The 14,209-nt window shown below is 39.0% G+C and overlaps 1 protein-coding gene across 2 annotated transcripts in view; it reads right to left on the bottom strand.

The window, feature by feature from the left end:
* RFTN1 (raftlin, lipid raft linker 1) overlaps positions 1-14,209 on the bottom strand; it is an 87,425-nt gene that overhangs the window by 38,721 nt on the left and 34,495 nt on the right. For both annotated transcript variants that reach the window (XM_085540526.1, XM_015853776.3), the window contains exons 3-4: positions 13,823-14,009; positions 1,794-1,902 (exon numbers count right to left, since the gene is read on the bottom strand). In XM_085540526.1, the coding sequence (XP_085396652.1) occupies positions 1,794-1,902; positions 13,823-14,009 (296 nt within the window). The remainder of the gene's footprint in view (positions 1-1,793; positions 1,903-13,822; positions 14,010-14,209) is intronic.

The following is a 14,209-nucleotide window of genomic DNA, read 5'->3' as shown; positions in this document are numbered from 1 at the left end:
GTTGAAGATATGGGTATCATACTTGGTATCTTTTTAAAAATATACTGATTTGCAATGCTGTACACGATCGCAAACCTGTGCTAAAAGCCCTTCTTACAAAAAGCTCTGTGATCCAGGCTTGACTACTCAATTATAACACACTATTACCTTCAACTGTATTCCATAGTTTGAGAAGAATTATGGTTGTTCTTTTTTGAAAGCAAGCAATTGCTCTCTCTAATGGCTTTTTGTTCCTACTGCCTTTGAAGAACTTCTTTATTTTTCACTTATTTTGTTTGTAAACATCTGTTTTATTTGCCCTTAAGAGCAAGGGATGTTTTTGTTGCTCAGACAAATTAGTTAATATGACAATTAATTCCTACTCCCAAACAAGTCCTGTTTCCTGAGTTATATTTACAAAAAAGCCTTGAGACTTTCATAATGTGTTTAATCAGATATAGACATGGACACAGCACACATTTGACAGCAACAACTTCAAAGAACTTCAAATTCCTCTACATCAAATAACATCTGAGGATGAGCGACATACTCAGCCTGCAGAGCAACAGTAAGTATACATTTCAGCTATTAAAATTTAAATGATTATATCTCAAAAAGGCATCTTTATAACCCCATAATCAAATTGATTCTACCAACAGAAACATTTCCATGTCTAGAAAAGCATTTTAAAGTCTCAGAACTGAATATTTATGGAAATAAGCCAACTCCTGGGTTGTCATCTTGTTTTGACGTTAGCCAAGCTCTTTCTGAAGGCTCAAATGCAAAGATTTCTCAATTGGAACGACATAAAATCTTGCTACCAGCTGCAACAGATACTTCAACTTAAAGAACTGAAGAGCAAAATCAAACGTGTTGAAATCAATACATCGGAGTTACACCAGTTTTACCTAATGTAGATGCAATAATGTAATAAACCCTGAAAAGAAGATTTGGATTCAAACTTTTGAAAAGCAGAAAGTGTTCAGAAAACTTGTTTTCTCCGATATCCAAATGTATTTATCTGTAAGTATGATGATGATCAGAAAGTCATACATGCATTATTTTTAAGCCAGTTTTTACTACTCACAGTAAAAAGGAGAGACTGAACATGACTGTAGTCTGTCAAGCTGAGTCCCTTTTTGAACTTACACAGCCTGTGCTAAAGTCTATTTTACAAAATCTTCACTATTATCATTGCAAAATGGATTAAAGCTAAGAGGGAGTACGCCTACTCACTCTATTCTTATACCAGGTGGCTATGTCAACATAGTATTTACTGCTAGTTTTTATAACATGTAATAGGACACAACAGATGCTGCAAAATCTGAACCACGCACAGCAAATCTGTCTTCATGGAAATGGACACAGCCTGCTGATTTCTAGTCTAGTAGAATATTTAATCATCAAAAGTAATTTTAAAAGAATGAAACAAATAAGGAATTCGAGGGTCATTTTCAATCTTCCCAGTACATGGAAGTGTATAGAAAGCAACACAATTGAGAATGACAAAGGACCATCTCTAGCTGCACACATTATGATACCAAAAAAACCTTAAGTAATCTGAGGGATTCTAGGAGATAATAGGACTTCAAGCTATACATAATAGTGTTATCAATAATATATATCTTAAGCACAACTGCCCTTCAGGTACTTAAAATTACAAACCATCACCAAACTCTGTCAAAGTGTTTCAACCACACAAAATGTAAGCACACGCCCATTGTCAGACTGACAGAACGAGTAGTAGTAACTATAGTGGAAGGTATATTGTTTTTTTGTTTTTAAGTTGTTGTTTTGTGTTTCTTTTTACTCACTTTCTTAATAAAATCAGGTATCTCCTTCTTGTCTGAAAGTTGGTTTACAGAGGAGTAGCACTCTACCTCCAAGATATACCCTTCACTATGGATGCCGCCTTTTGGAGACCTAAAGAGACAAGTAGAAAAACAGAATTAATTTCCCTTGTTAACACTGGATACTTGAATACCTTCTTTATAAATACTTCTCCCAAGGAGCTGACACAAAATCAGCCTCAACACATTCACTCCACAGTGTTCAGCACAGTGCTGACATGATGCAGCTACAGCACCTTGCTGCTTCCTAGGGCAGAAAATCACTCCAGTAGTGACTGAGGACCATGGAACGCCTCGTGGACTTCCAGATTTCTTAATACATCCAGGAAACACTCTGTCAGTTTGGCATTTAAAGCCAACAGCAAAGGGATGCATAGGAAGCACAGCTCTCAGATCTTCAGAAAGCAGTTTCCAGTACTAGGAACTGACTGACTCTCTGGGACCATCAGGGCAGCCTGAAAGATTAATGTCATCTGTATGGAAAGTGAAACATTTATTACATTTAAAGTGAGAAGTACATTTTAAGTACGAGGAAACCGATTGTGTCTGACCAATACAGAAATTCAGAGAATCACTTGTTGCATCTGCTCTTCAAGAAAACATACCGAGGAAGGTATAAAAATGAAAGTCAGCCTCTAATTTTCAGGATTAGTAACAAAGTAGTTATCTTAACATCCCACACTGAGCATCAAAAGACACAATCTGAAGTAAAACCCTAACTCAGGTCAGCAGCCACTTGGTTTAGCGGGCACAGAGGAGACAGGAAGAGAGGTTCAGAAGCCTGAATTCAGACTGCCGAGGAAGCAGCACAACATCAAAACAAGGGTGTCACAGACCTTCCGTGCTCATGAAAGCATTTCTGTGTAAAAGCCTTGTTCTGAGGACTGAGACTGTGTGACACGTCAAACACGCGCTCTGGTTATGAATGGTCCCAGGGGCTTTCCCCGAGAAGCAAAGTTACTGAGAGCAGTGAGACGTGTGGGCTGCTGACTGTAACTTTGTGTTTCCAAGGCAATACCGCAAAAATTTCCTAAAGCATCACAAAACGTTGTATTTTTCACTTGATCCTCCCCACTTCGACTCTATACACTCACCTCACTTCTCCTATCTCACAAATACATAGGCCATTCGATGCTATTTTGCAGACAGTGAACTGTTTGGGAACACTAAAGCCCTTTCCCTACTTGGTCTTCCTCTTCTTTTAAGGCTCTTCTTGTAACTTGTGGTCCTGTTCTTTACTAAACCACATATAACACCTACTGCAACCTACTACTGTTAAGCTGGTTTCGCAGGGGGTCCCTTCCAGCCCCTACAGTTCTGTGAATCTGTGTAAACACTGCTATCCATGGAAATTCTCCAAACATCTTTATAGGTTTTACAGAAATCTTTACAGGGGAACTAAAAGGGTCCCACTGCTACCCCTCTCTAACAGGCATACAGAGATTCATTCAAGCAGAAAAGATCATTTTGATATAGAGAAAGAAGATCATTTTGTGAGGGACAGCACATAAACTACAGCAACCGCATCTAATCTTCTAGATAAAGTCCTAGGTAAACTAATGCAGTCTGTGCTGATTTTCTTCCATAGATTAATGGCTTCTTAGTAACACAAAAATAAATGTAAGAAAGCCTCCCTGCTAGACTACACAGTGCTATACTTACTTCCTTTTTTTCCAAAAATCTGAATATGACTAATTGGAAATGTAGACCTGATATTATTTAATCATCACTTCCAGATAGAAATCAAGCTTCCAGACAGAAGTGTGTACGAGCTAAGGCTCTCTAATGTTCTAGCATTAATGAGCCACCAAAACGCAACTTGATATAACAATGCAAAGTACATACAACGCCAAACGGAGCAAATGCAGTTTTCCAGTGTTTCAGCTTTTGTATTGTGACAAACCAGAAGTGGGTTACTAGGAATGGTTAGCAAGGAACCAAGCCCTTTTCATACAAGCAATCTCATTTTTTTCTCGACTTCCACCAGGCTTTTACATATGTGAGGACCAAACATCAGCCTGGGAAACCCACCTCACTGACTGGCCCCACTCGTGTGATACCCTTAGCACAAAGACTTTGAAACAAGGCAGCCCAAGTTCGAAGTTAACGCAGCAAATCCTGAATGTATGTGCCACGCTATTAATGCTTATTTAAAGTGAGGCCCAGGAACGGGAAAGAATGAAACAGATCCAAAGGCACAGTCCCTCCCATGTCCACTCTTTGCCAAAATCTTTGCACAGTGACAGTTCGCAGTGCTGCTGCTGCTGCAATCACTGGCTGCAACAAACAAAAGCTTACTATTCTAATCATTCCAAAAGCGCCAGAAGCATTGCACTGTAATGTTTAAATCCACTGCCTATCTATAAAAATAAATTCTTCTCAGCCTTTAATGATGAGGTTTATACAAGTTTAAGGTTGAGGGAAGTTCATCCTTGAACCACTCTATCTTAATTCCTCTCCTTCACCTCAGCAACTTCCTGGCCTCTCATTTCATGCAGTTTTCCAAGGACATACTTTGCAACCCATTTAAAAGGAGTAAAAACTACTTGAGATGCAGATGATATCCATAAAAACATGGTGATTCTTACCATCACTTCTTAAAATGACCTGTTTATTTTTCCCCCTTTAACAAGCACTTTACTGTGAAAGGGACTTGCTGCTTGTAAATATTTAAGAGAACAAAAGACAATGAATTCCTCTCCTAAGAGTCTGATGGCTACCTCTGCTCTATGGCTCTAGGGCTCCTGAAAACAGCAGCATGGAATACCACTGCAGTCTGCTAGGAACATTATTTTACAGACTACATGTAGCAGATCCCGTTAAGGCCATAAAGACTTTAGTTAGCCTCATAGACATAATGCATATCACCAAAAACTATTTTTCCATGCATTCAAAGTAAAATACATCTACATACGCTAAAGGGAGGTCTTTGTCCATAGTGGTAGTTTTTTAGTAAGTGCTTTTCATTCAGTCAAAAACAAACAATCAAAACTAGAGCTACAGCTTCTCATGCAAAAGTAATAAGAGGCCCTGGATTTCACAGACTGCAAAAATAATCTGAGCAAAGCCAGGTGGACAAGAATATACTTCCAGCCTCTATATAATAAACAGTGCTTTTCATACATGAATCACAAAGTATTTCATCAATATCATAGAAGTCTCTCATTATGCTCTTTGAATACTGTTAGTATAGCCAGACAAAATCTCCAAAATAAGCCAACTGTTTGTATCCTGAGCTGCATTAAAAGAGGGGCAGCCAGCAGGAAGAGGGCTGTGATCATCCCCCTTTAATCTGCACTCATGAGGCTGCACTTGAAGTACCATATCCAGGCCCAGGGCCCTCAGAACAAGAAAGATATGGAGCTGTTGGCACAGGTCTAGAGGAGAGCCACAAAGATATCAGAGAGCTGGAGTACCTCCCCTATGAAGAAAGGCTCTGGAGAAAGCTCACTGTAGCCTTCCAGTACTTAAAGGGATCTTATAAGCAGGAGGGGGATCGGCTTTTTACACGGTGCACTAGTGACAGGAAATGCTTTAAACATAAAGAAGACAGGAAATTTAGGTTAGATGTTAGAAAGATATTCTTTAGTCAAAGTGTGGTGAGGCACTGGCACAGCTGCCCAGAGAAGCTGTGGTGCCCCATCCTTGGAGATACACAAGGACAGGTTGGATGCGCCCTGCGCAGCCTGAGCTGGTGGGGGCAACCCATGGCTGGGGGTTGGAACTGGGTGGGTTTTAAGGTCCAAGCCAAGCCATTCTATGATTCAAAATAGAAATATCTATCAAGATCACAGAAGTCAGAAGATAAATCAAAAGTGAAGTCCAGATCTCCTGACTTCATTCTCAACCCCGCACTGTTACCCCCTTCTTTATGTGTAACTTAGCAATGTCTTCCTCCTCCTTCCCATCCTTCCAGGATGGAAATCTTCCCGCTATTCACTGTCTCCAAATGAACATTCAAGTTTTATTACCTTTGCTATTCTAATAAAATATATTTGTGCCAACTAGAAGAGTCTCAGCCCAGAAAGAGGCACACTGTGATACAACTATGCCACACCTCGGAAGCTAGGACTAACAAAAAGCTGGCACACAACAACCAGGGCTTGTTGTAATGTATTCTGTGAAACTTGCAAGGGAAGAGAAGTGGCAGTGCAAAGATGGGATGTGGTTCCTTTGCACGCAGCAGTGAGCTGCCCAGTCCACACCAAGAGAGGGAAACTACAACTTAGTAATCATGTGGACAGATGGGACTTTCCACTGCATTTTATACACCCCGGACTTTCATTTGTTTTTCTTCCTTTGTTATGTATCTCATGCTTTATCTTTATTGATTTTCCAGGTTAAGGATTTTCTGTGTCTATGGGTGCCCTCGGTGACTACCAAACATCTTAACCAGAGGGTGGCAAATAGCTGAGAGGAATTACAGTCTACCTGGACTATTCAGAAGGACAGTGCCTGCAAGCACATCAGGGTTGGGGGGGAGGCACCCTGAATTGTCCCTGATAAGGAACAGAATGAGGACCAGAGACTTGAAAGAGTTGGGTCCTAAATCCTCAACAGGACCTCTACTGCCAGTAAAGAAAATACATAAAATAAGTAAGATTTTCACTTACAGTTGGAAGCTGGCTGGCCAAAATAATATTTTACAATGGTTGTTTCAGTAGGCTGTCATTTCCTACACATCTGTTTGCAGTTAAGCATATTTCATGGTAGATAAACCATTACCAGCTGTAGACTACCAGTAACTTACACATTAACTATTAAAGCTGACAATTCAGTGTCCATTACAGACTGGATTTCCAGCCCTTTTCAGACACAATAAGAAAATAAGGGATAGAACACTACTAGGTCCTAATCTTCCTGAAGTTCTTCATGCCTATGAATTCAATAACGTGAAAGCACACTTGAAGCTGCACAGATACTCTAATATGGTTGTTTCAAAGTATGCGATATCTCAAGATTTTCCACTGCACAGAAATAATTCCACACTGAAACAGCTTACATTTCAAAATGTAACTACATTCATAACCATCTGATCTACATTATGAGAAAACAGAAACACATTTAGAGGATCAACATCAGCAGCTGATATGGGTCTAATTCCAGGTTAAAGAACTGTCAAGATTCAATTATCTGAAAGCCAAAAAAGTCAACACTTAAAAATTCACAAAATTTATGTTGCCCACCTTAAAATCTTCTTATTTTTATTTTTACAAAAAATATATGTAGGTAAATTTTATCACAACAATCTCAACTCCAAACAGGAGTTAAAACTGATGTTTTAACTTTATTAAGTAGGTATTTTCTTACTTAGAGAAGAAATCTTATAACTGGAATATGTGTTATTTGATAGTAATTATTAAAAAACATTAAGAGCAGCATATAGAGTTTCTGGAGAAAAGTTCATAACATGTTTTTAACACTTAACAAGTGGTTCTAATTTTGAGAACACTTTTGAAAGAACATTTATTTTGGGTCAATGTTAGGAGCCGTCATAAGGAAACTTCTTTGAACTTGAAACAAATAACAGGCTTTAAAAACTCAAGCCATTGTCCCTTGAGCTAAAGGAAGATACGTGTTGACTCTTGGGTATGAAATAAATATTGTTCTTCCAGCAAGCTGAAATCAGCCTGCTGAGAGCAACAACGCGTGCTGTATTAGCACACAACATGCATTTGATCCTGATGTTCACAAAAGTCAGGTCAGAAATTAACCACAATTAGGCCTAAATCATACCTGCAAATCAAATAAATATACACACACACAGATGCACTTACATTTAAATTAACAACATATTGTACCAGAGTGAAGTATGTACATTTGCTAGGCTCTAGAAAGCAGACAGCACTGGAGATCGCTTATTTTTCTTCAGGCTGTGTTCTTTTGAAACACCTTAGAATGGAGATCCTGTATTTCTGCAGAGACTCTGTAGCTCAAGAAGACGGAGTTAACAGGCAAGGATTTAGCAAGAGCAAATCAATAACAACCAACCTGACTTGTTTTGATGATAAAATGATTGGTCATTTACAGCAGTCTGAGAAAGATGCTTGGCACTCGCTCTCATAATATTCACAGAATCATAGCATGGTTTTGGTGGGAACTGACCTTAAAGCCCATGTGGTTCTAACTTTCCCTGCCATAGGCAGGGTTGCCACCCACCAGATCCAACCTGGCCTTGAAAGCCCCTGGGGATTATGCACCCACAGCTTCTCCAGGCAGCCTGTGCCAGTGCCTCACCACCCTCTGAGTTAAGAATTTCTGTCTAAGATGTAATAGAAACCTACTTTTTTTAGTTTAAAGCCATTACCCCTTTTCCAGACACAACACTCCCTGACAGAGCCCCTCTACAGCTTCCCATCAGTCCCCCTATAGGTACTGGAAGACTGCAATGAGGTCTCCCCCGAGCCCACCCTTCTCCAGTCTGAACAAGCCCTCCAGCCTTTCTTTATAGGAGAGGTGCTCCAGCCTCTGATTGTACTTATGGCTTCCTCTGGAACCACTCCATCAGCTCTGTGTGCTTGTTGGGGGCCCTAGAGCTGAAGGCAGAACTTCAGGTAGGTTTCATAAGAGCATTTTTATATGTAAGTTTGGATACTACAGTCTGGAAAAACAGATGAGGACAAACCAATCGATTAATGGTGATGCCATGTATGCCAGTAACAGGTAGAATACCAAAAGGGTCTGCTCCTGGGGACCTGTCACGTTTAACAACTTGATCAGTGACAGAGGATGGGACAAAAAACACTCTGTATTTTGATACACCTGCAGACAACAAAGGAATAGAGATGCAGCTGGCACGGCAGGCTGTGCACTCCAAGAAAGGCTCCAGATCATCACGGATGTTTGAGTGATGTGCGCCACTGAGTATCAAACATGGCATGAAAATCTTCTACATGGAAAATGAGAAAATATCCAAGGCAGTACAAGGACAGGCTTGCCAGGCAGATGCATCAGTGATGGCTCAAGGCCCAATCAAAGAAATTCTGCACAAAGTCAGAGCAAGAACTCTGTTTCAAGTAACTACTGAAAATGCATAAAGGAATAAAAAAGCATTTTCAGTCTAGGAGGTGTTTCTGAAACATGTAAGAATCACAAATTTAATAAATTGAATGGATATTTTCCAAAACATTTTCCTTGCCTCTGGAAAGCAAACGTGCAAACCCAAATGGCAGAAGACCAACCCGTGCTTTGTGAAGCATCATGCTTCAAGAGGCTGCTGCTTCTTCCTTACATAATTATGTATCGTCACACTTCATCAGTTCTTGGGTACAACAGTTTTCCTGCCTTCATAGAAACTGAAGCTGTTCACTACAATTGCAAGGGGAGTTCAGTACTACTGGAAAAATACACAGAAAGAGCTGGTCTTTTGTGTGCAAAAAAAGCAGGGTTTCCCCTTGCTCAGCTGCCCAAAACATTCAGTCAACATAATTAAGCAAATGCCAAGTGCACAGTGACTACTGGAAATGCAAACATAGCACTGAAGAAACACTGCAATTACCGCCGTTTTGTTTAATTAATCTGCATGTTAAAGCCATCTCAATACTCTGTATTTGCATTTAAATAAATCTACCTTAATATTACTTGTTGCTTGCAGAACACAGATTTTAAGCGACACAAAGAACACACAAATTTAGCTACACCTCGGAAGGTAACATCAACAGAAATCACTTAGAATTACATTGTGTAACAGAAGAAAAAACCTGCAAAAATCCTGCTTTCCTATTAAACTTTTGAACTCAAGTCTGTCAAATTCCTTTGCTGATAAATACAATTATTTTTGGCCGAGTGATGAAAGTTTGCATTTCATCAGGATTAATGTACAGGGAGAAATTATAAAAATAGAAACAAAATCATCTCATCAAGTGTATAATTGGAGCACCTGACACCTCATTATTTTATAGTAAAGGAGAACAGCTGCGAAGTTGTTTGAGGTAAACACAGAAGTCAACCGTAAAAGAATTATTCTTATATTAGTCTAATTCTGCATCTCAACATTTCCTTGATCACTGCTTTAGTCACTGGAGAGAAGATGTGTAAAAGAGTATGTGTTAAGAGATACATGAACCATTGAGAGAAGGATTTCTCTGGAATTCACATTTTTTCCCCTCCTTCATTCTATCCTTGTAAAATAAAGCATCTGCAAACACACAAGAATGTACTCTAAGTAGACAGATGGTGAGTCTGGAACATCAGTATTTCCTAGCAGAAGATAACATTGTGCATAGTATTTAGGAAGAGAAGTGCAAACATTTTAATTAACATTAAACTTTTAAACTTCAAGACATCAGACAGAGGTGTCACTACAATGAAGGGAATAAATAAAGCAGCTTTGTGCTATGGTTTTCTTGTAGTTGAGGCTGATTGAGGGATTTCTTTGCAAGAAACAGGCACGCTGTCAGTAATATTGATGTGCACAAGACATTTAAACTCAAGATTCCAGTATTTAAAACTAGTGAGTCTGGGAAATAAAATGGAAAAAGGAGAAATGTTATCTCACACCTGAAGAACTGATGATCTTTCTGTTCCTGTTCCGTTCCTCCATCGCACATGAATGACATGCATGCTATTCACCACATTTTTGTTAGACGGGCCATTACAAATGAGCTGACCTTCCTCATTCCCTTTGCCAAGGGAAACATGCTATCACAGTTTCTCATTTTTCAGAATACTACCATACATCCTTTTTCCTGAGATGCTTGTCTTCAAGTGTAAATCAGTGCGAATCAACTTCTCTCAAGTGTGAAAATCAATGTGAATCAGCAAGCTGTGGGCTACACTTCACATCTGGAGCCTTCCTTGCATTTATTTGTTTTAAAAAAACCTGTAAAAATGAGGGCTTGAAGATTCCTCTTTGCATATTTTCTTATGAAACAACTTCTCTGAGAAAACCAAGCGTGTAAGAAATTATTACAGTAAGTAAAACAGTCAACTGCTTTTCATTTTAATAGTCCACTGAAACTGAGAGAGGAAGAAAGTAATCACAGCAGCATTCAAATATTCCATTATTTTACCCTCTTTGACTTCCAAACCATCATCGATCAATTGACCCGCATGCATAACACAATTAGATGCTAAAGAAATAAATAAATAGGTTTAAATCTGTTATTCCTCAGCAGACTATCTTTGTGCCCAGTACTTCTAAGGAATCAAATACTTCTTCATTTACTCAATCTATTTAATTGAACATGACACTTTTTGCAGTGTAGATAATTTTCGTATTGACTTGAAAAAAATCCTTCCTTAACATTTCCAAGGGACAAACTTTGCTTTCCAACATTTGTGTCTCCTATATATGATAGGAATGTATTTCCCTAAATGTCCTGGAGCAGGAATGACTATTTTTGTATTTACCATTAATGAATAGATAGCTAAAACAATGTAGTGACAAAGATATCAGAACAGGCTGAAACTATTCTAGTGGCTTTCAAAGAAAGCAGCCAATGTACAATGATGTTTTAAATCTACATTGAGTGCTTTAAAACTCCAAGACGACGGCAAAATAGGAGGATCAACACTATTAGATGCTTTTCTCAGTGAGTTTTAATGCACAGCACATCTAAGCACTCCTTTCTCCATGTTATTCTCAAACAAATGAAGGTGCTGCAAATCTCACAATAGCAGCAGCTTGTAGATCCTGATGCACATCATCTGTTGCAGCTAATATTGCCTCTTCTTACCTTAGGAGAGGCAATGCTACCTAAAGCAACTCAAAATGAGAGGTGATAGTATTAAACCATAAAACAGGCATAGAAAGTCATAACACTGATTAAAGCGGACAGATTGGCTCAACTATTCAGTTCTACCTCTTTATACGCGGAGTCGATACTACTGCATCAGAAGGCACTAACATAACAACTCCATAGGCAACCATAACAGCTAGGTCTAAAAACCACACCTGATGCCTGCTGGACAACTGACAAGGTAAGCATATGGTGTCAGATCCATCTGTGAAGAAATACCTGTAGTAAGAGAGAAGCTAAAGCCCAGGGGTTTTGCAGATGGCTGGGGAACCCTGAGGTGGCCTCACACCTCAGTAAAGAGCTTGTTATGACTCCTTGGCTCCCTATGCATACCTGGCATCACCATCAGAGAGAACAGTTAAGAGTCCATTTTTAACTTCTCACGTGAGTGTTGAACCTGCAACTGTAGCTGGACTACTTACACTTCAAAATCTCATAAAAGAAATTAACACTAATGTCATCAACAAGTATCATAAGCAGACCTTATAAGTTTCTCCCATGCCCTCAGCCCAACTCAGGAGTACTTAAACTACAACTAACACCAAACTGATGTCACTTCCCCTTCTGATACTTCTCTGTTTTTTCCCACTGCACCAACTCTCTTCTGCTTTCTCAGGCAGCCAGAAATGACAGATATAAGAATGCAAAGAAATGAAGTGTGAACGTAAGAGGAAATCTAATTGGTTCAAGACTCTCTACTGTCTTTAATTTTGTACAGTCATTTACAGCTGTCTAAAGAGCACAAAACACTGGCACCCAAGCCTGTGAGTAGGCAATTAAGACTCCTCCACATTCATTCTGCACAGATGTAAACTGCTGAATATGGTACAACAGCAAGATGCTGAGCTCCCTGGCATTACATTCTTACTGCCAAGGACAACACTGCTTTCCCCTGACATGTCTGTCCTGAAAGATGCTGAGCCCTATGACCTCATTGCAAAGTCAGGCATGCACATACTTTCATTACCTGCATCAGGGAAGGGAAGGGAAAGCGAGGCTTAATGAGCAGATAAGCCAATCTCAATATTACTCAAGAAGTCCACTGCTTAGCCAAACATTTCATGTTTTGTCCATAAAACTGGAAACCATTTAAACAACAGGATCAGGAAGGCAGCTCAAAGTTCTGCATTAATAAAACTAAAAGCAAGGTGAGGCAATTAAGTGTTAGTTTAGAAGCCTGAGATACCTAATGCCTGCAAATTTGGTAATGAAACACAGAACTTCTTCCTTCACAGACTGAAGTTTGACCCTGTTCATATTTCCTACCAACTGATCACCGGGCTGTAGTGAACTGAAGGGTGGTTTTGCTTTAAAGAGGGGCCTAAATCTTTTCATTCACACAGCAGTGGAAAGATAGAGACTGGAATCAGGAACTGAACATTGAGTTATCCTCCAGATTTCAGTAAAGGTCAATGTAAAAAGAGGGGAATGGAAAATGCAATTAATGTGGGAAAACTGCACAACATAACTGCAATAACGCATCTGTTATGAATGCTCAAATAACATTAAACTGTATTTGAAATAGCAAAGTGAAAATCCTAAATCTGTGTTTAAAGTATTCACACTTTAATTCGCTTTTGGACTAGTTAACAGTACATTCTATTGATGTTTTTAAGAATCAGATTAAAGCATAAAAGACCAGAATTCCTGTTTGTTTATTCATCCTCAAACTGTGACTATGTAGAATATTAATACATCTTAGGACTCTGAACAAAGCAAGAAAGCATTTTTTTATTTAAGGAGCTTGCATTGATTCAAAAACTGAAAGAATCTGTATTGTTTAGAGGAAAGAAAAGCCCAAAGTCTACATATAAAAGTATGCAGTAATACTGTGGCTCTCAAATTAATTGCATTAACTGTAACCCTCTAAACACAAAATACATCTTTTATGAGCAAATACTTCTTCAGTCTTAATTTAATCCAATAAATTCTCAAAGGGTCCCAACCAGACCATCCTCACAAACTGTCAGACATAGGGTTTGTTTGTTTGCCTTTCATGACAACACATCCCAAAATATAAGAGCATATTTCAACTCGTTATTCCCTGAGTCGTCTGCCAAACTGGAGATGAACTGTAAACACGAAGAACATGTTACGCCTATTCAAGCTCACAAAAAAAAAACATTAAAAAAAAAAATAATTAAAAAGAATCAAGTTTTGCACAGTAAACTGCCATAATTTCCTGATGGAGGTCAAAACTCAGCAGGAAATCACATTGTCTATTTTTATCCCAGTTCACTGGAAGTGCTTTACCTTTCTGTTTTCTTGATAAGCACAGCCCTGAAGATTTGTTCCTGGGGAGTTTTCTCTTTTTCATCAGTTGGCTGCACGAAGGGGTGGACAGCAGCCAAGACGAAGCCCTGCTGGTATAATTCTTGCAGCTGAGCTGGAAGATCACGCAAAGAGGAGAGCTTGATTGCAGATGATCCTGGTAGCTCAGCTGGAAACAAAAAGAAATTGGTCAATAATCTTACACCAGATTGTCATGTTTTTTTTTTAAATCCAGGCTCTTTAGAGTTAAGCAAGCTTCACACTGATCTACAATATTAACACAGAAATTGACCTTTCCTGAAGCCCATTTCGTATTTCACATTTTAAGCAGACTGTACTGGTGAAGAACTCGTATCACTTAAGAGACTG

This window comes from Coturnix japonica, chromosome 2, assembly GCF_054131305.1.
Source record: "Coturnix japonica strain WE chromosome 2, WE-NBRP24, whole genome shotgun sequence".
NCBI lineage: Eukaryota > Metazoa > Chordata > Aves > Galliformes > Phasianidae > Coturnix > Coturnix japonica.
The sequence above is the reverse complement of the archived record's forward strand: the minus strand, read 5'-3'. Positions and strand labels throughout refer to the sequence as shown.